The following is a 26,635-nucleotide window of genomic DNA, read 5'->3' as shown; positions in this document are numbered from 1 at the left end:
TCATGGTATCTTTAGCTTTTATGTTGATGTCAATTTTGGTTTCAGTTGTCTTCACCAAAATTAGGTGCCATATGTTAGACTACCATATCTCATGAGTTCAACTGAACCTGTTGAGAAGAATACTCTAGCCTGACATGAAGAATACTTTCTAAACCGCTCAGATCTTACTTTGGCTCTAAATTTTGTGAGGCTTTTATTCTTTCTCTGCTTAGCAAGCTTGAAGTCCCAATCCACAAATATATTCAATATGGATTGAACACTTTCAACCTACTTGATGGGTGTGGTATTGAAGAGGGATTATGTTTGTAGGCAAACATTTCTCTGTAAAATGAGCTCTCAGTTAATTGTATATAATATTATCTGTGATATTCCTGTAGGCTGGCTCCTTCTAATCACCCACTTCTGAGCTGGTTTTCTTCCCCTCCTTCATCTCCTCAATCACCACCTGTTTCATAAAATGGTAAGGGGAGAGTATAGAAGGCAGTTACCATTTACCCTTAATGTAGTTTAGAATAAGCACAAGGAGGAAATGTTTTTACAAAAAGAATCATGGTATATTCTAACGACAGGCATGATTATTTTGGGAATCCTTTGAGCATTGCTTTCCTTCATTAGCATGGACAATCTATAGTTGCTATCCAGTTATTTATAGTGCCTGTCACAATATAAGGAGAATTAATTTTAATCTTTATCATGCATCTGTATTCAAGGATGGTCTTGTTCTACACATGAAATAGCTTGATGGAAAATAGTAGTTCCATTTGGATTTAACCACCCTTTAATGGTAAATAGTTTGAATTCAGATACTTATGCAATGATAATGGTGATGCTGTTTACATGTCTAATATAACATTTTGTTTAAAATTAATGTTCCTTTGTATTTTCATTATTTTGGTGAAAAAATACATTAGGATTTCCAGATTTTATAATAATGTGTAGGATTGCCTATGTAAGATTATGACAATAAACTTCAGGGATTTGGAAATTTAAGCTTTGGAGTTCACTTTTTTTTTTAAAGGAATGTCATGCACATATGGATGGTTCTTATTGTTATTCTGTGCACAAGTGTAAGTACAGTTCTTCCTATTTATAAAACAAACATATATAAAATTCACCAAAGGGTATACAACCTAGCACAGAATATCATTTTAGATAAAACAGAACAAAGAAGTTGTACAGCTATCATCAGGAAGTCCTAAAATAAAATCAAGCATAAGTCTAGTTTATTGTTCTAAAAGCCACATTTTCTATAGACTTAAATTCAATATTTTGAAACAGAAGATTTTTGATTCAGAGTTTCAAATACATTCATGTTCTTTTTTAGTTAGGTATTTGTAAGCTTTTACATCAAGCTGAGTGGCTACAACATGTTGATAAAAACTTATTTTATAGAAACAACTAATTTTAGTTCTTTGATCCCTTTAAATTTTGTATAAATCTATATAAAGTGACATAATCAATGTAATTTTTAATATACCTTTTCAGAACACAAATGCCAATCTGAACATGAGAAAAAGAACAAATGCCTCAGTTCACTCTGAATCTGATGTTGGCAACAGAACTGAGGTGGGAAACCATTCGAGCAAATCTTCCACAGTTATTCAAGGATCTTCTGAAGCCACACCACAGTCTTACTTAGCTGCCAGTCCAAACCCATTCAGCCATGCAAATGCAGCTGAAACAATATCTGCTGCAAGAGCACCTCTATCTGCTCCTTCCTCTACTCCTAGTAGAACTGGGTATGTGTCCCAACAGGCTTCTGTTGGATCTGCTTCTACCCACCGTGTGTTTGGATCAAGACTGGAGCGAATTAAGACCACTGTTAATACCATAGGCGCTTCTGGGAAGTTGTCAGCCACTACTCCTCCCTCTGCTCCACCACCGTCTGGATCTGGCACAAGCAAAATAGACAAATACGCCCGTATTCTCTTTCCAGTAACATTCGGGGCATTTAACATGGTCTATTGGGTTGTTTATTTATCTAAGGACACTATGGAGAAGTCAGAGAGTCTAATGTAATTTTGTTGTTAGTTTCCTAAAAGATGATGAACTTAATGCAGAATGCCTTTTTAAATGTTTTTAAAGATTAAACCATTGTTCTTTATTGAAATAAAAAGTCTATGTAATTTTTACATTTAAAAAATTCAAGCCAGTTATTGGGAGAGTTAATTCATTCCTCAGTGAAGAGAGAGTGAGCCATCTTTCATTTCAGAAAAATGATTTGAATAGAATCAATTCAGCATTCAAATTAGAACATTGCAGACCATCCTGGAAAGTTGGGTCAAGAGAAATAGGGCTATTAGAGATACGTGGTACATATTTATGCATTGAAATTTGAAAACAGACTATGACATTTTTTAATATACACTATGAATATCAACCAACCACCCTAAATTTCCCAGTGGCACTGCCCTTAATCAGAATTATCGGATATCATACGCGGTGACCTTTGGAGATCCTTCTAGTATCTGCAAGAAAAGGACTTTCCTTGTTAAATGAAACATTTTTAAAAGGAAATGGGACAAAACAAATACCAGTGTGTGAAACCTCTGCTGCATCAAAAACAAAAACAGAGACCAGGGAAGATGTGTTCCCTGTCTTATGTTGGCCAAACAGGACTTAAACACTTGACTTGAAAAATCTGTGCTTTGAGCCAAAGTTTATCTCATTGTATGAATTCTTTTTGATAGTAGTTCATTCAGTTATGTATTCTTTAACATATAGTTATTCAGAGCCTACTGTGTTCCAGGCACTATGCTAGACACTGTGTCTCTAGGAAAGCTCTTTCACCTTTACCTACAATATTACTTGAATAGTAGAACAGTCAGTGCATGCTAATGAACCATAAACTAGCAGAGGACATTGCATTCTTTAATGGGAGAAATTTATTTAGAGTCTGAGAGCATATTGAAAATATTTGCTTCTCCTGTATTAATAGAGGGTAACACATTAGCACAGCTTCAGCAATTGACTTCAAAATATAATGAAAATGTGTACAGATTGCTCTCTGAGTAAGAAGCACTGCTTACCTAAGAGGAGAAATCTGGGCACTGTAAGATCATATAAAGTATCTGTCTCAAATTTGATCAGAATAGTAAGATAGAATTCGATCAGAATCTTAGAATCATCAGAATTAGGGACTCAATACAAGGCCTTTTAGATGCTTTTCCCAACATAGATCTATATGGCTGGTGAGATGCTAATCTTCTGGAAAGTTTTTGTGTTGGTAGTTTGTATTTCTGGGAAGTTTGGTGTTTTGGGGGGAGGGCAGTTTTTGTACAGTTTCATAACTAAGGTGAGTATTTTTAAAAGAGCAGCAAAGGAATGGAGGAAAGAAGAAAAATCATAGCTAAGGGGTAGGACTCTGCTGACTCTGTTAAGCAATTTATCAGGATTTTCATGTACTAACTTTTCTTTTTCATTACATAGGCTTAACAACTTAATTGAATTTCTTGCAGCTGTCTTATGACACTAAATCTAGGTCTAGTTTTTTGTTGTGTTGCTTCCAGATTTTCTTCTATATTTCTTTCTTTCTGATCTGGATTGTGTGAATGAATGTGTTCCGGATGTTTGGGGGGAACATTTTGATAAAAATGGCCACCTTCCAAGAAGAATCTCTTATATTTTAGAAAAGAAATGACATTTATTAATTGCCACTAGTTTTTCAGCTATTGCATTGCCTTGGAATGGTTGTGTATGAGAACTGTATGTAACATGTGCAAATGCCAAATATTGTGAGTTATATCTGAGAATTCCTTTTTTGGCTATCACTCTAGGCATGTCCTAGAATCACTAACAATTTTAAGGCTGAAAGATGCCTTAGAAATCACCCAATCCAAGTCCTTATTTAAAAATTGATGCCAGTAATATGAGGCCAAATAAAATTTGTATATATGTATATATTTAATAAAGAGCACTTGTACAAAAAAGCTTATCATAAGTTATTTTATGAATGTGAGTAGATTCTAGCCTTAAGGACAATGCCTGTAATTATTTTTGGAAACTGTGATTGTTTATTATTCCAATGAAATGACCTTATTTCTTCAGTGAGGAATATACTCCTCGCTTATCCATTGGTCTATTCTTAAGAAATATCTTTTTTTTTTTTTTTTTTTTTTATTCTTAAGAAATATCTTATTGGCTTCCCTTTTTTTAAAAAAAAAATTCTTCTATAAATTTTACAGATTTTAAAGGGATAAAAATTAGTGATAGATTTGCAGCCCAGGGATCCCCCAGGTGAACCTGTAATTTTCTTCTTTGTATTTGAAGAAGATTTTAAAATAAATTAGGTGGTCAAAAATAAAGAGAAAGGGCAAAATTAAGGATTCTCAATTGTTAATGTGAAGCATGAATTGAACAGTAAGTCTAATCATTAATATAATAAAAAGGAATTATTTCATTTGCATACTATGTTAATGATAATAAGAATGCATAGTTTATTTTCTGTAACTCAATTTCATCAGATCAAGTCATGGCTAAATCTTTTATTTTGGTCATCATTCTTAGCTTTCCAGTAACTCAGAGCTACATTAAATAAACACTTTTGTGAAGAACCAGTCACAGTAGCAAATTTTACAAGAGTCATTAGGGGAGCTCAAGGTCTTGGTAATTTGTGAAGAAGAATTCTGGTTAGAATGGTTAACTTTGTATGTCTTATCTTTTAAAGATGAAAATCAGAATTGTCTTATTCAGTACCAGTATCTATATTCTAGCTTTCAACTCCAAGTAGGAGTTGATATTACTTCCAATTTACTCCAGGCATGACTAGGTATGATACTATTTTTATATAATTAATCTGCAGTTAAAAATGACTTGCATTTGTTCATATACAGATATTTGAATAGTGTATGTTCTAAATCAGACCCCACAAATCTTGAATTAGGGTAGGCAGAAAGAGTGGAGCCACTCTCTTACCCATGAAAATGAATCACAGAGAGGCCAGTGACAAAATCAAAAGCAAGTGGCTGGAATTAACATCGGAAGGTCATTTTTCAGTCACATCACCTTAACAGTGACCGTGTTTCAAACAATAAAAAATTTGTTGTGGTTTATTTTACCCATGAACTGCTCAATCTGCCCAATGTAGAAAAAAAGAATCCCCACTCCTCACTCTCAGTTTTCCAGGGGTGAACTACTAGATTTGTTAACAACCTCCAGTGCAAAACACCAAGTGGAGAACGCGAGGATGACCTCATTTCAAGTTCTGACTCTACTGTGATTTTAAACAAGTCACGTCACCTTGGTAGGCTTGATTCCTTATTTGTAAGAGGATGGGAGAATTAAATAATTTCTAAGATTTCTTTTAATTTTAATATTTTCTGATCCTCATGGTAGACTAAATACAGGCATATACTTAGAATAGACACACTCAATACTTTGTGCCACAGTCGATGTTTATGGGGAAAAAGCCTGATTGTCGTTTCACTGCCTAATTATTTTAAGTTCATGACTGACTCATGCTAAGGTTCCCTTACCTTAAAAAAAGAAAAGCAAAACAACCAAAAAAAAAAAAAATCCCTCTCCATTTAGGTTAGATAGATATTTTCTTCCCTGTGGAAGATTTTATTCTTTAAAGAATTTGATTATTTCTCTTTTCTGAATATTTATTCATCCTTACTGAATGGGCTTCTGCTCCATATTAGGTACTATGCCGATTTTTAGATATGCACAGAGAAATGAAACTGGTTCTTTTCTTTTTATGTGGTCCCAGTCTGGTAGTGATAATAGATGTGTAGACAAGTAACTACAGAATGTATTAAATGCTTCAGTGGTATAGAGTAGGGCTAAGACTAGGGTGATAAGAATGAGCCCTTACCCAGAGCACAAAAAACAGAGAGGGTCATCAAAAACCTTAATAATCATAATAAATAATATTTTGGAAGACTATTTTTAAAAATCAAATCCATGCAAAAATCTATGATTAACAAAATACCCAAGTTTTAAGTAAATCTGGGATCATTATTAATTTTTTTCTTTTGCATCAGGCTTTAAAAATATCGCAGCCTGGCACTGATATTGAGGGTGGAAAAGGCACATAATTTTATAACTGTATATAGGGAGGAAAAAAGAGTGATGGCAGGGAAGGCTTCACAGAGATGATTTTGAACTGAATTATGTGGAATAATTTGGAGCTCCAGTTCCTCTACCTACTTCCACAAACAAGAACACATTTTTACCACCACCTGAAGCATGTAGAACTCTTACTACAAATCATTCTCAGGAGGGAAGGTGAATCTGGGGAAGTGAAAGACGTTGATGTTGGAAAGACCTGCTGGAGCTGGATTAGAGAGTTTCGTGTAAATTACTAAAGAAATTGGATTTGATCCTGGACTAATGGCAATTTATTGAAAATCTTTCAGGATAATAGGATGAAACGAATGTGCTATGTTTCTGTTTTAGAGAACTCACTTGATTGCTGTATTTGCTACGCTACAGAGGGCCACGAATCTGGAGATAATATAAGTATTGAGAGGTCTCATTTTTCTTTTCCCTTAATCTTTGCATTTCATTTCCTTTTTAAAATCCCAATGATTTCATTGTCATTTGTGAAAATGATACATAACTGTTAAAAATGAAGATAGGCATTGCAGAAATTTAAAAACAAGCTCAAAATCCCACCCCCTAAAAGTGTTAATATTTCTTGAATATCATGCCAGTTACTTCTGTGTAGATATGTTTGTATAGAAGTGTAAAGTGAGTGAGTGATTAAGAGACAGTTTTATAAATTTAGGAGCCAAATATTTCATATATGAATGTTGTTAAACAATGAAAAAAACCCCCATCGAATCTACCTTTATCTATATTTCAGATTAAAAATACTAGAGCGAAACTGGGGAGAGTGTTGAAATTTAGATAGTGCTGAATAAAGCAAGAAATTCTGGGGACTCTTTTTATTCCACATTTCAGTCTTTATTTCAGGAAAGCTTTTTTACTATCGTGTGTCTAAATAATTTTTCTTTCTAATTGCTAATTATGTCCAATCTCTTTTGCCTCTGTAACTATAATATATTTATGATCACTTTTGTATTTATAAATTCATTGTCAACTTTTGTCAACCATAACCCCAGTGAGTTTTCAGTTGTGTTTATTCTAGTTTGTAACCTCTAATGTAATTTTTAACCTCATACTGGTTTTATTCTTTTCCACTGCTTTCTTGGTCTGTGCCATTTCGTTTTTTAATTTCTTTCTACCATTTTTATAATCTCTTAAAACGTTATCTTTTCTTTGAACTTCTCACTCCCCTATTAACGAAAGCATGTCTGTAATTTGACTACAAATAACTCCATATAAAATTTTCCTGTTTCCTGAAAAAAAATTTTATTTTTCCTCTGGTATGAACTTCCCCTGCTTTTTCATTGTGTTTTTGCTTCCCCTGCCTGTGTTTCAGGCTGATTTCTTTCTATTAAGCACTGAATGAAGCCAGCTATTTACTGAACTCTATGTGGGAAGTGGCAGGAGAATGAATCATAGCAGCCCACAGCAGCTATTTAAATTTCAGATTCCAAGCCCACCTCCCCAGATCTGTTTTAACTTCTGCCCAGGGACCATACTTTCCTCTGTTTTTGACATTTGGTGCTCCACGTGGCTCACAGTGTAAAACTCTCCCAGTTTTACTTTCTCTGTGTTGTTAACACTCTCCTGATTGTCTTCCCTTCCCTTCTGTCTCTCACGTTAACGCAGTCTGTTTTACCCAGCATGCTGCTTCACAACTATCAAATACAGTCTATCGGCAACTTTTTCCTTATCCCCATATCCCCCCATTTGGGGAGCTGTAACTGGACTTGTATGAAGACAGATTTTGTTTTTCTCTTGCCTCTCCGTTTTCCATCTCATGATGGCTTCAAACAGTCTGTGAAGAATGTCTCAGGACCATGACATTGAGTGAAATCCACTATCCATGATGCGTGCCAGGGAACGTCCTTTCTCCTGGTAGTGCAAAATGTATCTCTGTTTGAAAGCTATTTATCACAGTTCATTGTCAATTACTTATAATTACAGATGTGATTTCATTTTGTTCTTTTTTTCCCCCGATTTTTCATTATTTATGTTATTTTGGGAAGGATTTCATAGGAGAACAGTGAATTGCTTTTATTTCACCATCTTCAACTGAATCACCATTTATCATCTGTATTTCTGTTAGGCCAGGGGTTGACCAGAGTATCTTTTAATGATCTCTTTTACTGCCAACCAGAGCTCTGTGGGTTTTTTTTTTTTCCCTTTTGTGTATCTTACTTGACTGGAATCAAGTAAGAAACCTGGATTAAATCTGTGATAACACAGTTGATGCATATACTTCCCTTTAAGGGAAAGAAAGGAAATTACAGTAGTAGTAGTAGGAAATAAATATTATTGCAGTTAATCTTTGACATATTTTTTCCCTCCCGTACTTGTAAATGGTACGCTGCGTTCAGTCCTTGCAGATGCTTGCTGATATACTGGAGCATGTTTGTTGTCATTTTACTGATTATGTAGACCGTTTCCTAGTTCAGACAGAACAATAAATTGGAACTTTCATTTTTCTAGATATGTATAATTATTGTGGGTTGATGAAGGGCTTTATAATTTTAAGGAAGTTTTACTGGAAAATGAATCAAAATCCAGTTTTGGGGTAAAGCCATCCTTTATGCTGTAAGACAATGAATGGCCACAGCAATAGGAGGTCAAATTTTCCACGGGTGTATCTTTTAATGATGAAAACTCCTCAACAATTTTATGCTAAAAACATTGAGAATTGAAGAAGGAATAGAGTATTATTTGGTTTTTCAACTGTAGTGTTGCACAGACTGAGGAATAAAAATCTATCTGCCTGTCCTTTGAATAATTTTAAATTGTTAAATTGCACAATTAAAAATATTTCTCACTATGGGAGTAACGAAAGATAATGCATATTTCATCATATCATGAAAACTAAATTTGTTATCCTTTGAGCTTTATTATTCTTGCTGAATCAGAATAGCAAATAATTCGAAACATATTTTATTTTAGACATGTTTATTTTTAATATCTAAAATTTGGATGAGATACAGGTGTTTTGATTTCATGGGAAGACAGTTCTCTTACAAAGTACACACTTCCTGAGCTTATAGAAGTCACATTTGACCCCCTGAAATTGATGGTTTTATGTAAGATCATCACCACAATATATTATAGTAAAGACCATGTAGTCATTATGATTTTATTTTTGCAAAGTTTTCATCACTTTTATTTTTCCATCATAAGTATACTCTTTAATCTCCATGTTTTTTGCAATTTGTTTTAAAAACATGGAAACATTGGTTTATATTTTAAGATAATTCATCAGGAAATGGTTTTTTAATGTCCTTTAAGCAAACTTCTCTTGCTTCTCAAAGCTAAACTTAGTATTCATGGAAATAAATTTCCTTGGCTTAAAACAGAATTTATATCTGAGCATAATATTCTGGAATAATTCAGGTTTCATTTTCTTTTTACTAGTGGATGAGTATTTAAAATAATAAGGATTTAAATTTCTATCAAATTTGATCACAGGTACTTATATTTTAAGATATATGTGTTGGAGCTAAGCTCTGGGATTATTAAAACATAAACATTGTATCTAATGCTTTTTTCTATTTAAATTCAAAACAATAAACATAACTATCTTTGGGATTTTTTTTGTTTCATAACTTTTTTCTGTTTATAAATATACTTCCTTTAAGTTGGCCACAGGACTGTTTTCGATATGGTATTTTACTTATTTTTAAAAATATTTATTTGAGGGGGAGAAGAGGGAAAGGGAGAGAATTTCAAGCAGACTCCCCACTGAGCGTGAAGTCAGACATGGCGGGGCTCAATCTCTCACTGCCCTGAGATCATGACCTGAGCCGAAACCAAGAGTTAGAGGCTTAGCCAACTAAGCCACCAGGTGCCCCAGATATTTCACTTTTGAAACCTTGCCTCATTCATGAGTATTCCTAGTTTTCATTTACCTCTAGTTCCCTGCATGACCCATACCATCAGGTTGTAGTTTTGCCAAGTTTTCATGGTCTGGAAAATTCTTTGTGGGTAATATGGATGAAGAAAAGTCTTACTTAGGACCTGTTATATTTGAAGTGGTGCAATGAGAACCTTACGTATGTGATTTTGACGGATTAAAGAGGTATCAAATGTACATACATGTCTTTTTTTATTCTGATGCATCAAAATGAATAAAGTAGAGCAATCTATGACTTAATTCTAACTTACGAGACCAAAGTAAATGAGAAGCTGAATGAGGTTAACTTACAAAAATTTGTGCGCTTATGCTTTTTAATACCTAATTCAGAATAGGAGCTGTATTTATTTTGATGAGATGAAGTGCGTTGAACACTCTGATGTCTTTAATTCAAGTTTTGTTTTTGTCTTTATATTTTACAATGTATCATGAAACATTCTGAATGTAACCCTCCTTGTTCTGAACAACTGTTTTCTGAAGAAAAATTCAGGCTTTTGATTTGTAGCTTTTAAAAAAGAGAATGTACCTGACAGAAAAAAAATGGATCACAGATTTTCCACAGCACACACACATAGACACACGTTCCTGTATAAATACGTACTAATAAAATACATAGTACATGTAGTACTCTTTTTTGTTGTTGTTGTTGCTTACTTTTATGATATTAAGTCCCTTCCACACTGAATTGTACTTGTTCATGTATGGACTAAATGTTCATGTCTCCCCAACATGCGTATGTTGCAACCCTAACACCCACGTATGTTATGAGGGAATAGGGCCTTTGGGAGGTAATTAGGATTAGATGAGGTCATGAGGGTGGAGCCCTCAGGAAGAGGACTAATGCCCTTATAAGAGTCACTAGAGCTTGCTTTTTCTCTCTGTTCTCTCCCATCTCTGCTTCTCTCCCAACACTGAGAAGTTGGAAGTCTGCAGCCCAGAGAACCCGACCACTCTGGCACCCCAATCCTATACTTCCAGCCGGCAGAACTGTGATAAATACATTTCTGTTGTTTAAACCACCTAGTCAATGGCGTTCTGTTACAGCAGCCCAAGCTAAAGGCAATTTCCTAGTCCTGTGAGAACATTTCTATCAGAATTTGAACATTGAAAGTGGATAGATAGCACCTTTGTTGTGAGTGATTTCTGCCTTTTTTTTTTTTTTTCTATAGGTCTCCCTGATCACCAGATCCTGTTTCCAATTGAACTGAATGCTAGGTAGAAAGTAGAAAGTGCCTGCCTTTTATTTTCAATATTGATAGTAGAGGATATAGAATAATGTGGAAAAAAGAGGAAGTCAAAATCAAACAAAACTATTCTCAACATGAATATAAAAACAGAAGTAGGAAGAGTAGGGGATCCCTGGGTGGCTCAGTGCTTTAGCGCCTGCCTTCGGCCCAGGGCATGGTCCTGGTCCCAGGATCGGGTCCTGGGATCAGTCCCACGTAGGGCTCCCTGCATGGAGCCTGCTTCTCCCTCTGCCTGTGTCTCTGCCTCTCTCTCTCTCTCTCTCTGTCTCTCATGAATAAATAAAATCTTAAAAAAAAAAGAAGTAGGAAGAGTAAGTTAAGGAACATGTAGAGGTATTACAACTTTTCAAATTGGATTACTTCAATTGTATATATTATACTAATTCCATTTGTTTTAATCATTGGTAAATAATTTCTGCATGACTAATTTTTGAAGTACAATAGTTAAAATTTTAATTTTCTTTCTGATTAGTTGGAAGCCAGAGATGACTGCTGGCTGCTTGGCTATGAAAAACACCGAGGTGGTTCAATAATCATGAACTCGTTTACAGTGGTTCCTAGACTATTATCATCCCCTGTGCATTCTGAAAATTGATTTCTCTCACCAGTAAAATTACATGGAAATCTTGCCATCATATTCAATTATGTTTTCTTAAAGTCAAATATACATATATATTGTGAGTACTTAAGTGGTATCCTCTTTTTATTCTGGAAAATGTGAAATACTGTCATCTAATTAAAATTGGTTTGGATAATGTTCTCATTTGAAAACTCTTTAGGGTAACATTCATCAGCTTGGTATTCTAGGCAAACAGATTCATGAATCTGTATCATTAGTGTTCAGATACATGCTAATCAGTGGCAGCATTTATTAAGTAAGGGCCATGTCTGCTGTGGAATAATATTATTGTCAAGATGCCCCATGTGCATTTATCATTTGGAAACTAAACACACTGACACACATGTACTCTGAACAGAGGAAGATATCTCACTTGGCACTTTACTCCAACGTTTTGATACGTTTTTTTTTTCTTTCTTGGTTTCAGTTGCCTGCATTTTGCCTACTAGTCCTTAGTGTAAACATAATATAGTATGCTATCAAAACGTCTTCCCTCGTAGTTTATGGTATCCCTACCAGTGCCATGGAGAGAACACAAATCCCTTTCGCTCCTGCCTGAAAAATGGAGAAGGTAAAGGCATCACTTTATTTTTGGATATATTTTTAAATTTTGTATATTTTCAAGTGCATAATTTTCTAACCAATACATCATATAACACATAGTACTTTTCCATAAATGAGAACAGTATTTTTTTTTAACTCATAAGGCTAGGTCTAATGTTTCTTCTAGCAGAAAAGCAAATATGAGGTAAAAGCTATTACTCTTTATTGTGGAAAAGGTTGCATTGTGAATAGAATAATACCTCTGGCCAGTCTAAGAATAGACCATACATAGAATTGAAAATGCCCTGTAGAGATTGTGCTAACTGAATTATTCAAATACATCCCTCAAAGAGCAAATCTAAAATGCTGGCATTCCTCATAAAGGTTGAACGATATGTAATTCATTTTCCATTATACAATTACTCCTTGCATTTCTGCTCAAGTGATGGCCTTATTTCCAGTTCTTTATTCTCATCTCTCCAGCCCCATACATTCTACATGCTGATGTCAGAATATTTCTGTTCATTTCACACTTGCCTTAGCGTCTCTATTGGCTCTCCATCACTTTCGGGATAAAAAAGGAATTCCTTACCATGACATTCAGGGCCTAACACAACCCAACTCTAATGTCACCTTCATCCTCTCCTTCCATCTGTTCTATGATCTAGCCACCCAAGATTACATGAAATTCTCTGAACATTCTCTGAAATTCTTTGTGCTTTTTAAAGCTAAATCCTTCGCCTCAATTGCCCTTTTCCTGCTCTTGTCTTGTTGACAAATTCCTACAAACCACAGCACTGATATTTCACTAACTGAGGCCATCTCTGATCCCCTTAGCAGAATTAATCCATGGCAATTTCCCATTTCTCCTACTACTCTTTTGTAGTATTTTTCATACAAAATTATGGTAACAGATCTGTTTTTTATTCGTAAAATAAATAAATATATTGACTATATTTGGGCAAAAACGAATATACTATGCTCCTTGACCAAAAGTTCAGTTTTAAAAGTTTAAGAAGATTAAAATAAATAAGCCCATTGTCTGATGACAAACTGAGGTTCCTAACATAGTGCTTATCAATTTATAGGTTTATTTTTTATGTATTTTTTTTTTTTTTTTTTAGAGAGGGAGAGAGGGGAGGGCAGGAGGGGCAGAGGCAGAGGGAAAGAGAAAATATTAAGCAGGTTGCAGGCTTAATGCAGGGCTTGATCTCATGACCCTGAGATCGTGTATAGGTTTAGTTTTATTGGGTAATTTGAATTTAGTTGATTTCTATAGAGGACAGTATGCCAACAATAGCTTTCAGGTTATTTATGCATTTGATAAAATAATATTTAATTATTTAAAAGAAGTAGACGAAACAAATAACTTTGTATAATTCCAATTTAAGGTTGTGTACCATGGACAAAACAACCAATTTTAATGCTTTAAACTAAAAATATTATTGTGGCTCTATAATCATAATTCTGACATTTACTTGATAGAAATTGGAGGGAGATTCAGATGTACATATTTCAAAGTTGTAAGATTGTATATTTTTTAAAATAAATATAACTTTCTGGTTCTTGACTGTCTTTTCCTCACATATCCCTTGGTAAGAGAATATATATAGAAAATAAAAAAGTTCAGCTTCACACTATAGGATGGTTGAAAACGTCTTGTTATACCCCTGAGAAATTTTATCACTTAAGTGCTCAAATAAATTCATCAGTCTTTCACAATAATCATACTTTAAATTACAAAACATGTCTTATTCAGACCATACAAATTGTTTTGAAATGTTCAGATAAGTAAATGTGGGATAGAATTTGTTTCACTAGTTTCAGAATTGACATTACATTGTTGTTGTATGAAAATCTTACTTTAGTAATAGTATAGTAGTGCATTGTTAATGGCATGTACCAAATTCCTTCTTATAGTGAGAGTAGGAAGAAAAATATGGTATCAAGGAAGTAAAAAGGTGAGAAACAATGAAACAATGGCAAAAATTATTTTGAACAAAGTTCCACAATGGATTTTAAAATTGGCAAGAAGTGCAATGAAATGAAATACTTTACAAAGCAGGGATGCCATTCCACTATTTCTAGATAAATTTTCAGTTTGTATAACTCAAAGCTAACCTTGGGACACAGAAAATAAGTTTAGATAGTGGAGAGGACAGAATGATGACTCTTTTTCAATTAATATAATGTGATATGTCTTTAAGCTTGTTGTTGTTCTTATTTCTGAATTGTCTGCACAGAAACATAGTATAATACTACTGTGCATATAAATTGCTGCTGCTACCCTAGCCACCCCCATTGAGGGTTTTTGGTTTTGTGGATACAAATACAAAACTAAAACCATTTCTCTTACCTGATGCCTGATTGGCAAGAAATGACTTCCTTTGAATACAAATTGATCTTTTTATTATTATAAAGAATGACTAAATAATTATTAAAAAGAATAATATAAAGAAAAGTGGTTGAAGTAAAAATAGAGTAAGAGCAGAAATACTCTGAAGATATAAAACATATAAAAGCAAAATTAACACTGTTAATTTTGTATCTCTTGTATTAACATGCCTTCTCTCTAGGAATTCCTAACTATTCCTGGCTATAAACACTTCAGGGGGATCCCTGGGTGGCGCAGCGGTTTGGCCTGCCTTTGGCCCAGGGCGCGATCCTGGAGACCTGGGATCGAATCCCACGTCGGGCTCTCGGTGCATGGAGCCTGCTTCTCCCTCTGCCTGTGTCTCTGCCTCTCTCTCTCTCTCTGTGACTATCATAAATAAATTAAAAAAAAAAACACTTCAGGAACAGATTATATGTAATCTAGTATTTTATCTTTGATGTTTGTTTCCATATTACTCTTAAAACTACATGATATTTGCTGGTAATATTGTATGGATAGGCGATCATATACAAGTTGAATCTTATTTAAGAGTTAATATTTCTTTATTTTTCTGTTTTGAGGGAGGAAATATGTCTGATATGCTGCTTAACAAACTTCCTCAAATTTTGGTGGCTTAAAACCATGATTTATTTATTTGTTTCATTGCTCTGTTGGCTCATCTGAGTGGTTCTCCCTTGGAGTTTCTTATGTGGTTGCAGTCAAATAGCTGGTGAGGATAAAGTCCTAGGAACGTGATTTCACTCACAGGTCTGATGCCTGGAATGAGAGGGCCGTAGTCGTGGTGGCTGCTTGAGATTTCTTTCTTTACGTGGCTATCCTGGGATTTCTCATGGCATAACGTCTCATAGGTGAGCTGTCTCACAGGGAAGCTGGCTTTGCCCAGAGCAAGCATTTCAAGAGGTAAGAAGTAGAAATAGTTAAGTCATTATTTATTTATTTATTTATTTATTTATTTATTTATTTATTTAGATTTTCTTTATTCACGAGACACACACACAAACACACAGAGAAATGGTAAGTCTTTTAATGCTTATCCTACAAATTGGCACAAACATGGCACTTGTGCCAAATTCTATAGGTCAGAGTAGTTGCAGAGTCCTCTCAGATTCAAGTAGTGGCAATACAGATTTTCCCTTTCAATAGGACGGATGTCAAAGAATTGTAGCCCTCTTTAATCTGAATTTGTATTAACATTACCAGTGGCCTATTTAGTGAGTGTCAACATTTCATGCCTTCATGGAATTTAGATATATCAGCCTTCGATTATCCACATTGAGATATTAAAAAAAAATGTCTTTGCATACAATGTGTTCTATAATCAGTACAGAGATTCAGTTTATGAAAAATAGTTCAAGCTATTATTCCCTTTCACTTGTTATTTGGTGTGCTGTTGTATGCACTGACGCTACCTAATAGTCAAACGCCAATCCAGAGGAAAGGGTGTAGGAGGAGAATCATTTATCCTTTGACAAAATCCATAGAGAATACATATCTCTACATTTATAACACATGAAACAAGACTCTGAGAGAATTGGGTCACATATGTTTCTGTCAGCAGGGAGCAAAAATTAGAGGTCATTCAGGTTCCTGGGAAAAGAATTACCAGGGTAGACCAACTTCTTCCTAAACCTTAGCTAAAAATAGCAACACAATTAAGTAAAGGGACTCTGAGTTTTGGGATTATGACAATGAAGATATTGTATCCTTCTGGTAATGTTACACCATTCCCTTTATTGTTCCTTTATTCAGCTAATTTACTCCAGGCCCGAAAGTGAGCTGGCAATTGAGCCAATTAGGTGGACATCTGAAACAAGGAAATTTTTAATTTGGGGGGTGCAATTTCATAAATTTAGGCAGTCTATACAAACAAGAAGTTCTTATAAATAAATGGAGATGTCAGTTCTGCCAAATAACCTGCAAACCATTAGTTTAAAAAGAAAACAAAACCAAAGATTTGCCAGGAAGCATAAAGTAGAACCTCTCAAAAAACCGTGAAGATGGTCAAGCTGTAGGGCTCATAGCCTGGTATCATAGATTAAACACATGGTATAAGTCTTAATATAGCTAGATAATTATTTTAGATTTGGACTATTTCTTGATCAGGGCATATCCTCTTATGAAATTTTATCTTAAATTCCATTTTGTTGTTCTATTTTTATCCTAGAGAAATCATAGAGTTACAGTATGGTGGTCAGCATCAAAAAGCAATCAAAAATCAACTTCCAGGTAGATAAATTAATTTAGATACAATGAAGTATATTCATGTAATACACTTGACACTTCTTCCTTTTATGTGTTGTCCATTTCCCCATATTCCACTGTTACTTCCATATCCTTGTCTCTAAAAATCTCCATAAATGCCTCCCCGAAACCTATACCATGTACCTCTCATCTTTTTACCTTTACTGCCTTTCCTCTTCTGAAGTTTAATTTTTCATCATATTCCATTATGAAGAAAAGAAATCAATCTGGCAACTGACAAAACCCTTCTTTAGAAGGTTTAATCTCCCTTTCTCCCCAACCTGGATTTCGGAGTGGGATCTAAACTAAGAAGTGGGATTGAGTGGTCACTATTCAGAGATAGAGGAGACTGAGTTATGAGAAAAGAAGAGTTAAGCACAGTGTGTCCCTTCTCACTTCTGAGATTAAGCTCTGTGAATGAACAAAACAAAATACATGTAGTGAGATGCAGCTGCAAAAGAAGGGAAGTAAAGAAAGTATATGTAGCTAGGTTAGAGAAGATTATCTCAGAGAGAACTTGCTTCCACTCAGGTAGAGTTCTGAAGGTGTCAGGCTCACAGAAGCATATCAGACAAAATAATGTCTATCTATTTCTTGGCCATCTTGTTCAACACAGTAGCTCGCACATTTAATTTTTGTTGAAAAATTAGTTTTTATGTTTATATTAAAATATATCAGGGTGACTTTGTTAGATCTTGACCTTATACCTCTGCCATGGTCTCATTTAGAAGTGCATAAACAGTCTGTAGCAAACAAAATTCTGATGTCAACAGGTTGTCAAACTCGAAAGACAACCTATAGATTATCTCTGGCCCAGGTATTTCCAGATCCAACATAACCAACACTTTTCTATTACGAATATTATACAAGACAATTACTAATAAGGCAAGATGATCTGGGTCACTAGCTACTCAAGATAGGAAAGATAGCTCTTGGCCTTAGGAGGGCCATATGCAAAGTATCTGCTGCTGTTCCCCCTGCTGTCCACTTGAGGTATCATCCAATTGTGGCCTGGTCCATGTACAGGCCTTTCAGATGCAGAGGGCCTCTAGGTCCAAGATCCCAAAAGGAAAATGTTAATGAGATTTTACATACTAAATTTCTATTTCCAAGAAAGTTGATAAGTGACATGTAAAAGTATCGATATTTATCATCCACATGAGAACAATAGTGATATCACTATGAAAACCAGAAGACAGGCCTGCAGAAGAATCATCAGCATCTACCACAGAGGTTAGTGGTTATTTTAAGAAGAGTGTATGGAAAGATAAGAAACTAACCCATGGCTGCAGAAAGTACAGGTCCATATAACATTTTGAAATAGAAGTTTTCTTTTAGAATAGATTACTATTCATCCAGTTAGTTTTTCTCATTTTTAATCCCAAGGTTTTCAGTGCATGCATTTTTTGTCACGATGGCTGTTATATAAGGCCAGCTTTTTATTATCGTTATTCAATACTTCGTATAGTCAGTTAAATAACTTAAAATGTTTCTATTTTTTTCTGTTCAATTCCTGAAATCAAGCTGACCTTGAAAATTCACTTTTTAAAACTAAAATATCTGCTATTACTGGGAACATTATTTCCTACTATTTAAAGGATTATGTTTAAAATAAAATTGTTCACTGTTTAGTAGGAATTCATAAAATTGTTATATAGGAGTTTGATAAATCAAACTACAAAACTTTGTGGTAAAATTAGAATTGAGTACCAACAACAGCAAAAGATTCTCAAACATAATAGCACACGTTTTCTCTATTGCTCCTACATAGAACTGTACAAGTATTTGCTTTTTAAAAATCACACTCTGGGGATCCCTGGGTGGCGCAGTGGTTTGGCGCCTGCCTTTGGCCCAGGGCGCGATCCTGGAGACCCGGGATCGAATCCCACGTCAGGCTCCTGGTGCATGGAGCCTGCTTCTCCCTCTGCCTGTGTCTCTGCCTCTCTCTCTCTGTGTGACTATCATAAATTAAAAAAAAAACAAAAAACAAAAAAACACACTCTGTAAATAAACTTAAAATGGTCTACAAAGGTACTGACCTTTTTTATAAACAAAATCTATATAATTTTGTTGCACTGTGTTAAAAATCATTTAGAAATTTTTAATTGAGTAATTCAAGAAATTTTATGCTGGTAATATTCTGATTTTGAGACTTTTGCAGATTATAATTATTGAAAAAAAAAAAAAGCCTTCAACCCAGAAAGACATTTAAATTCAGCCCTGCAAAATCAAGGAATAACCTTAGCAAATTCAATTGGATTTTAGATGATGTATAAGACTTAACCTTGGAATTCTGGGAATATTTTAATCCATATGAATTTTTTTTTGATGTATCTCCCATTGTAATTGAATAAATTTACAATTTTAGAGAAATAAAAGGCTTTCCAATTTACATCATCTAAATTTGACAAAGCCTTCAAAAGAATCATAACAGAAAAGTTACTTGATGAAGCTTGTGTCAAATATTTGCTGAAGACTAGTGCTCTGAATAGAGGTAAAAAAGACAGTACTTGTGAAAATATTTGGCTTGAAAAATTCATACTTTAATATAAAAAAAAAACAGAAGTGACATTTTCCTGTTTTAGTGTAATTTCTCCGCTTATTTTCTTAATATAAAATAAAATCTATAGTGAAAAGCAAATTGAAAGTGTGAGAGTTTCCCATGTATCAAACATAAAATACATATTCGGGAAAAACCATGAAAGATGGAAAAAAACACCAAGAATGCCATTGTGAAAATGGAGAATATTAGTGACCTGGTTATTTGAGACCGTTAAGGCTGAAACTCTTATTAAAATACGTCCATACGTGCCACAAATTACCATTCCCTCATTTTTAGCTCTCCTATTCTCAATACGAAGACATTTTAAAAAAAGTTTTTGCAAAAAAAAAAAAAAAAAAGTTTTTGCTTGAATGTAGTTATTTTCCATTTTTAGAGATCATTTCAAGTACAAAATGAAATTTTGAATCGTACTGGTTCCAGGCCCAGCGATATTAAACGCATACTTCCACCTAATTTTGTTTCCTCCTTGTATTTTCGTGTAGATAAAAAACGTTTTGGGACAACACGTGACAAGGTTACCCCAAATAATGACCTGGTAGGTTCAGGAGAGGGTCGATGCACCACAGCAGACTCGCGGCTCGCTTTGCCGTGTCCCAGGCAACTCAGAGTTCCCCGGAAGTAGGCTGTAACCCAAAGGGCCCGGGAGCTGTGCCAAAAGATGGCAGGGGCAGGGAAGCGCAGACACTCCGGAGCTCCCCTCACCACGCAGGGCACAGGCCAAAGAGCAACATGGCTCCCGGATGCCTGTCTTCTTCCGGTGGTGGAGGTAACCCGAGAGCTGATTGGTCAATTTGGAAAGCGAGCGTTGGCTGTTGGACCCGCCCCTTCCTTTTTCCTTTAGGGAGGAGCTGCCCACAGGAAGTGCCACTAAGCCCCGCCCCTCCGGGCCGTACGCTGCAGGCTGCACGTGCGCGGACCTAGCTGTGCGCCATCTTCCGTCCGGTGCTGTCGGTGGCGTCGTCGTTGGTAAGTCGGAGGCCCCGGGGCTTCAGAGTCCCAGAGCCTCCAGGCGGTGAGCCACGGGTCTTCAGCATCTTCTCCCGCCATTATCAAGGCGTAGCTGGAGTCTCCTGCCGCTTTGCTCTAAATTCTCTCTTCTCGCAGGGTGAAAAAGAGACGTTACCGCTGGGACGCCCTCCCTCCCCCACCCCCAACCTCCAAGGAGATGGGCTGGGAGCCGAGAGAAAATGAAAAGAAAACAAAACAAAACAAAACAACAACAACAACAACAAAAAAAAAAGAGGAATTCTGTGATGTAGGGTGTGGGCAAGGCTTCAGGCACGGCTCTGGCGCGGCTGGGGCGGGAGGAGCTCAGGTGTGATGGTGCTGGGCCAGGCGCGAACCACATTCTCTCGGTGGCGGTGGCAGCGGCGGCGGCGGCGGGGTTATAGCCTCAGGCGGGCAGTCCTGCTACGGGAGGGAGAGTGGCCGCTTTCGTAAACGTGAACGCCCATTGGTGTGGACGCGGGTCTGCGGGCTTTCGGCCGTTGGCAGAGGCGGGCAACCCTTGGGGGACCCAGCGAGCAGAGTCTGGCGAGGGGTGCCGGGGCATCCTCACTGAAGCATCACAGGCAAGCAGGTGCTACTGCTCGACCTTAAACTCTGATTCTTTCTATCTATCTATCTATCTATCTATCTATTTATCTATCTAGGAGCCTTGTCCGAGACAGAAGTTTTGGTTATGAAGCAGATCTTCTCACGTCCCAGCCTGTTTTGGGGTGTCTGCGTCCCCACTGTGTCCGGCTGTGCCCGGCCTCGGCTGCTGGTGCAGCAAAGGCTTCTCAGGTTCCCATCCCCTGGTATGTTGTTTTGACTCCCCTTTGGAGTCTGAGGACGGGATGTTGGGAGGACAGGTCTAGGAGTGTGAGGATCTGTCTGTAGGTTTAAAAGTCGCTCTTACAGACCCGGGATCGAGTCCCATGTCGGGCTCCCTGCGTGAAGCCTGCTTCTCCCTCTGCCTGTGTCTCTGCCTCTTTCTTTCTCTCTCTCTGTGCTTCTCATAAATAAATAAAAAATTAAATCTTAAAAAAAAAAAAGTCGCTCTTACATTTGGATTTTAGGTGGTGCTGAATCTGATAATTCCATATGGCCTGACTATGACTTTTGACTGCTGGAATCCAAACTATGACTCCACTCACAGGAGCTTCATGGATACCAAATTAAAGAAGAATTGGGACCCTTTTTGTAAAGAGCATATACTTTCTCCTTAAATTGAGGATGAAAAAAACTACTTTCTTTTTTAAAAGATTTTATTTTATTTTTTTAAGATTTTATTTATTTATTTATGAAAATACACAGGAGAGAGAGAGAGAGAGGCAGAGACACAGGCAGAGGGAGAAGCAGGCGCCACGCAGGGAGCCTGATGTGGGATTCGATCCCAGGACTCCAGGATCATGCCCTGGGCCAAAGGGAGGTGCTAAATGGCTGAGCCACCCAGTAATCCCCCCCCCAACAAAACTACTTAACAAAATATTGCAAAAACAGCAGCTTAGAAAGGAAGCAAAGAAAGGTTGTTCGCGGAATGCTCTGGCTCTAACAGTTGATCTTGTTTAGGTAAGATGTTAGAATAGTTTAAAACTTGTGCTTCAGGTTAATACAGAGGTTTTTTTTTTTTTTTTAAAGGTTTATTTATTCATGAGAGACACAGAGGGAGGCAGAGACACAGGCAGAGGGAGAAGCGGACTCCCTGTGGGAAGCCTGATGGGGGGACTCGATCCCAGGACCCCGGCTGGTATCATGACCTGATCTGAAGACAGACGCTCAACCACTGAGCCACTCTGGCATCCCAGGCTAACATAGAGTTAGTGGATGAATGGACACAAAAGAAAAAATTTGCTGGAGGGAAATAAAACTTTTTAAGGAAAAAACTAGAGAAATTAGGGGATGAACTTGACAAAGGTGACATAGAAAATAATTTGAAGTTCTAGTAGACCTCTGTGAGAGAGAAGTGGAGATTCAAGGGAATCTTAATTCTCTTCAACAGAGTATTGGAAAAGGGAGAGGTGTTCCGTTGTTATTAGATTGAAAGAGGGGCCTAAGTCCCAAAGTAATGAAAAAGAGAAAGAGTGATCAAGTGGAAAGATTCCTTAAAAAAGTCAGAAAACAGGAAACTATTGAGAGATCACAGATAGGGTATGATATACGAAAGGCATTAGAACAGCATCTTGAAGACTGGGAAAGGCTAAGAAGACCTGTAGGATACACAAAGTATCTCCTGTGGTTATCATCCCGCGGGCTACTATCTTCAGGAAGGAGTCCTCTTCATCCTATACAAGTGGCTCTTTCCACCACCTCTTGTTATGGAATTGCAAAGCTAGTGAAGCCTGCCTCTTAGGGCTTTTAAAAAATATTTTTTAAAAAGATTATTTATTTTAGGGAGGGAGTGAGCCAGCGGGGTGGGGAGGGGCCAATGAAGAGGGATAGAATCCTGAAGCCAACTCCTCACTGAGTATGGAGCCCAACTCGGGGTTCCAGGCTCTATTCCATGACTCTGAGATCATGACTTGAGCTGAAATCAAGAGTTGGATGCTTAACTGACTGAGCCACCAAGGCACCCTCATTAAGTGATTTTTAAGGTAATATAGTAATTGTAGGTTTGTATAGAAGTATAGTTTGTGCTTTGAAGGAACATGCCTAAGAATTGGGACTCAACACAAGACTCAGAAAGATGGGGCTATATTGAAAGCCAGGCAAGAGGATGACTTGGGTCCAAGTTTGGATGAGCTTGATGTTAATCTGATGGGAGAAAAGTTCCTATGTTCCTGGGAATTATGCAACCCAGGGGGATGGAGGAGGAGAATAATTATTTTATTAATAGATTTTATTTATTGATGAGAGACACAGATACACAATGGCTTGTATTTAAACTTCACGGGTACAGGGCCAGTTTGTTAACTTAATATATTCATTTACTGTTGTTTTGAACCATACAGCCAAAACTATACATTGACAAAGACATGGACAGAGGAAGAAGTAGGCTCCCTGTGGGAGCCTGAGTCAAGACTTGATTCCAGGACCCCAGGATCAGGACTTGAGCCAAAGGCAGATGCTCAACCACTGAGCCACCCAGGCATTGCCCCACCCCCCTTTTTAAAGTAGTTACTTTTAGTAGACTCTGAATGGCGTTTCATTATTGTTGATAGAGATGATTCTGGAATTTAAGAAATAGAGGAATAGATTAGAGAAAAAAAATGTAATGTCAGAAAACGATAGAAAAGAAGGCAAGTACTCCTTTCTAGCAGTCAGCAATAATCTGTTTTGGGGAAGAGATAAAATTACTAGCAGGTTAAGCAGTTACAAACTCAACTTTCTAAACAGGTTAAATAGTTAAAAAATTAAAACTTCTGAAAAGTGTGAAAGAGAATAGAAGAAAATAAAAGCTAGAGGCATATTTCATTGCTGCAGAAAAATATGTAGCAGAAAAAAATGCTGTTCAAGGTTTGAACAATTGGATGATGAAAGACAGTGCCTAGAGGAGCACATGGAAGAGGTATTAGTTCTTACTGGGCCTCTAGGGGCTCGGCCTTCCGAAACATCAATTGCAGCTTCAGTTGGGGAATCTGTGGAGAGTGATTTGCCAGCCCAAACAAATGGGATAAGAGAGAAACCCTAAGAGGCAGGCTTCACTAGCTTTGCAATTCCATAACAAGAGGTGGTGGAAAGAGCCACTTGTATAGGATTGAAGAGGACTCCTTCCTGAAGATAGTAGCCTGTTTCATAAGATAGAGTCTACTTCCAGCAGTACCAGAGGGCCAGAAACTGGGGTAAAGGAGGAAATGGTGATTGAGAGATTTTTAAAGTATGTTCCAAAGAAAAATACTGTACTTCAGATAAAATTTGGTGATTATGGTTGCAAATTTTTAAGCTTTTCTGGAAGGCAGGAATGTCTCAAATGTCGTTCTGTGAAAGAAACAGCAGAATGCTAAGTGCATTTGGTTCCTAGATATGATGAATCTATAGTGTCAGAATTAATATTTTAGTAGCTTTCTGGAGTCTGCTACTCTCTCAGATGGGACAAACATCCTAGTGAAGCTGAAACTAAGAATATTTCCAAGTCCCTTATTCCTTTAGATGACATACAGTTCTGGTTTCTAAGAACACAGTGTTTTGGGAAATAACTGATTTTAAGATCTGAGAATGGCTTGTATTTAAACTTCACAGGTACAGGGCCAGTTTGTTAACTTTATATATTCATTTACTGTTTTGAACCGTATAGCCAAAACTCAAAATCTAATAGTTCAAAACCTAAAGCGATATTAAAAAATATGTACATTGACAAATATTCTGTCCACTTCACATTTTACTTATTTAGTTGTTTCAAACACTTCTATAATACTAAGTGCCCAATACTGTCCTATGTATTTTGCAAATGTTAACTCATTTATTTTGTGTATCAGCGCTTTTATGTAAGAATTCCTGTGATTCCCATTTTGTATATAAGTCCAAAGAGTTTAGTTAATTTTTAAATGACAGAGACAGACCCAGGCAGTCTGGCTCAAGTTAGACTAGTTAAGTAAATGATTCAGTAGGCCTATACTATATATGCCTCTTGTGTCATTTTAAAAATGCAAATGAATGCAAATGTGAATATATTTTCTTAATTCTCTCCCTTTCTCTACAAAAGAAAGCAAACTTTATATACTGCACCTTTTTCCTCCCACTTAACTGCATATTCTGGAAATATTTTCATAATACCTAGGGAGATTCTCATTCTTTTTTTTACAGCTGCATAGTATTTGCTATGTGATTGTGTCACAGTTTACTTAAACCGTCTCCTGTTGGTGGATGCTTGTGTGATTTCCATTTTTCTGCAATTACTAATAGTGTAGTAATAAACATATACACTTGTTTTTCTTGGTGGCTATGTCTATAGTATAAATTCTTAGAAATTGAACTGCTGAATCAAAGATAAATGCATATGTAGTACTGTTTATGTACTGACAAATTCTAGAAGTCTCTTAACATTTCTCATTCTGCTTCATTATAGCCTCATCAACAGAAATGTTTAGATTTTTGCTAGTTTGATAGGTGAAAAATGTTTTTTTTCAGTGTTGTTTTGATTTTTATTTATTATTTAATAATAAGATATGCAGGAGTTGAAAATCTCATTTCTTGAAGGGCTATTTGAATTTCTTTTTGTGTGTCTTTGCCCATTTGTTAGGGAACTTTTTGTGTTTTATTTCAGTTAGACACATTCATATTTATTTTCAATGTACACATGAGCTACTTTGTATCAGTAGCAGATTTTCTTTAATAATAAAGGCACCACCACCCTTGCCTCCGTCCTTATCTTTGTGGTGATACAATGAGAGCTAGGCCAAGTGTTCCATTCAGGTGGCCAAATTGTTAGATGTAGGTGAAGAACATGAAAAAACAACTTTTCTCTGCTTATTAAGCAGTAGGAAGGCAGCATATCTTTGTCCCCTCTTGAAAGAGCCTCCTTGGGAATATGGGCCTGGTTCCTATTATAACACTGGTCTGTAAGTAAAATCTCCCCAGAAGTCAGATAGCTCTATCTCATACCTAGAGAGGTCTCCAAGTTCTGAGTCTCATCCTTCATGAAATGTAAATACCTAGAAATAGTCTCCCCAGCACTTTGACCCAGTATCTAGGTACCAGTCCCAGAATGTAACTTTTGTCTTGGGGGAAGATGAGTTTTATTATCCTTTTGGATCAGAGCAATTAGCACTATAATTAGGTGAAGAAATGGCTACAGATTTAATCCTGTAATGTAAGAAAATATTTTCTAGGAGAAATGAAAGGATTCTCTAACTTGAAAGTTAAGTACATTTCCATGTTGCAGGAGGGTTGGACTTTTTATAGGAAGGAACAATGAAAAATCCAGGAATATTTTATTTTCCTACATGTACATTCTGTTATTTTTATTATTTCTGCTGGGTAAGGATATTAAATCTAAACCTGGGGCATAGCAAATACTCCACAAATGATCACCATTGTAATAATAATTATGCTTATTATTTTAAGATAATAAAAATGCCTGCATCTATGTTGCAGAAAGAATAAAATGGAAATTACTTTATTTCACTTATGAAATGAGTATATGGCTGATATTTAG

At 36.3% G+C, this 26,635-nt stretch overlaps 2 protein-coding genes across 11 annotated transcripts in view; both read left to right on the top strand.

Moving 5' to 3' along the window:
- Nucleotides 1-26,635, top strand: part of GABRA4 (gamma-aminobutyric acid type A receptor subunit alpha4) — a 218,452-nt gene that overhangs the window by 58,560 nt on the left and 133,257 nt on the right. For 4 of the 10 annotated variants that reach the window (XM_038556003.1, XM_038556002.1, XM_038556004.1 and 1 more), the window contains one exon: nt 1,486-10,579. The exons of the other annotated variants lie outside the window; for them this stretch is intronic. In XM_038556003.1, coding sequence (XP_038411931.1) covers nt 1,486-2,019 — 534 coding nt within the window. In that variant the 3' untranslated portion in view covers nt 2,020-10,579. Of the gene's footprint in view, nt 1-1,485; nt 10,580-26,635 lie in introns of those variants that run through there. 10 annotated transcript variants of the gene reach the window in all.
- Nucleotides 20,465-26,635, top strand: part of COX7B2 (cytochrome c oxidase subunit VIIb2) — a 139,762-nt gene continuing 133,591 nt past the window's right edge. The window contains exon 1 of the mRNA XM_038556009.1: nt 20,465-20,526. The gene's annotated coding sequence lies outside the window, so the exon portion shown is untranslated. The remainder of the gene's footprint in view (nt 20,527-26,635) is intronic.

The sequence above is a fragment of the Canis lupus genome, chromosome 13 (genome assembly GCF_011100685.1).
Source record: "Canis lupus familiaris isolate Mischka breed German Shepherd chromosome 13, alternate assembly UU_Cfam_GSD_1.0, whole genome shotgun sequence".
NCBI classification, from domain to species: Eukaryota; Metazoa; Chordata; class Mammalia; order Carnivora; family Canidae; genus Canis; species Canis lupus.
Note: the sequence above shows the minus strand (reverse complement) of the source record. Positions and strands in the feature narration are given on the sequence as shown.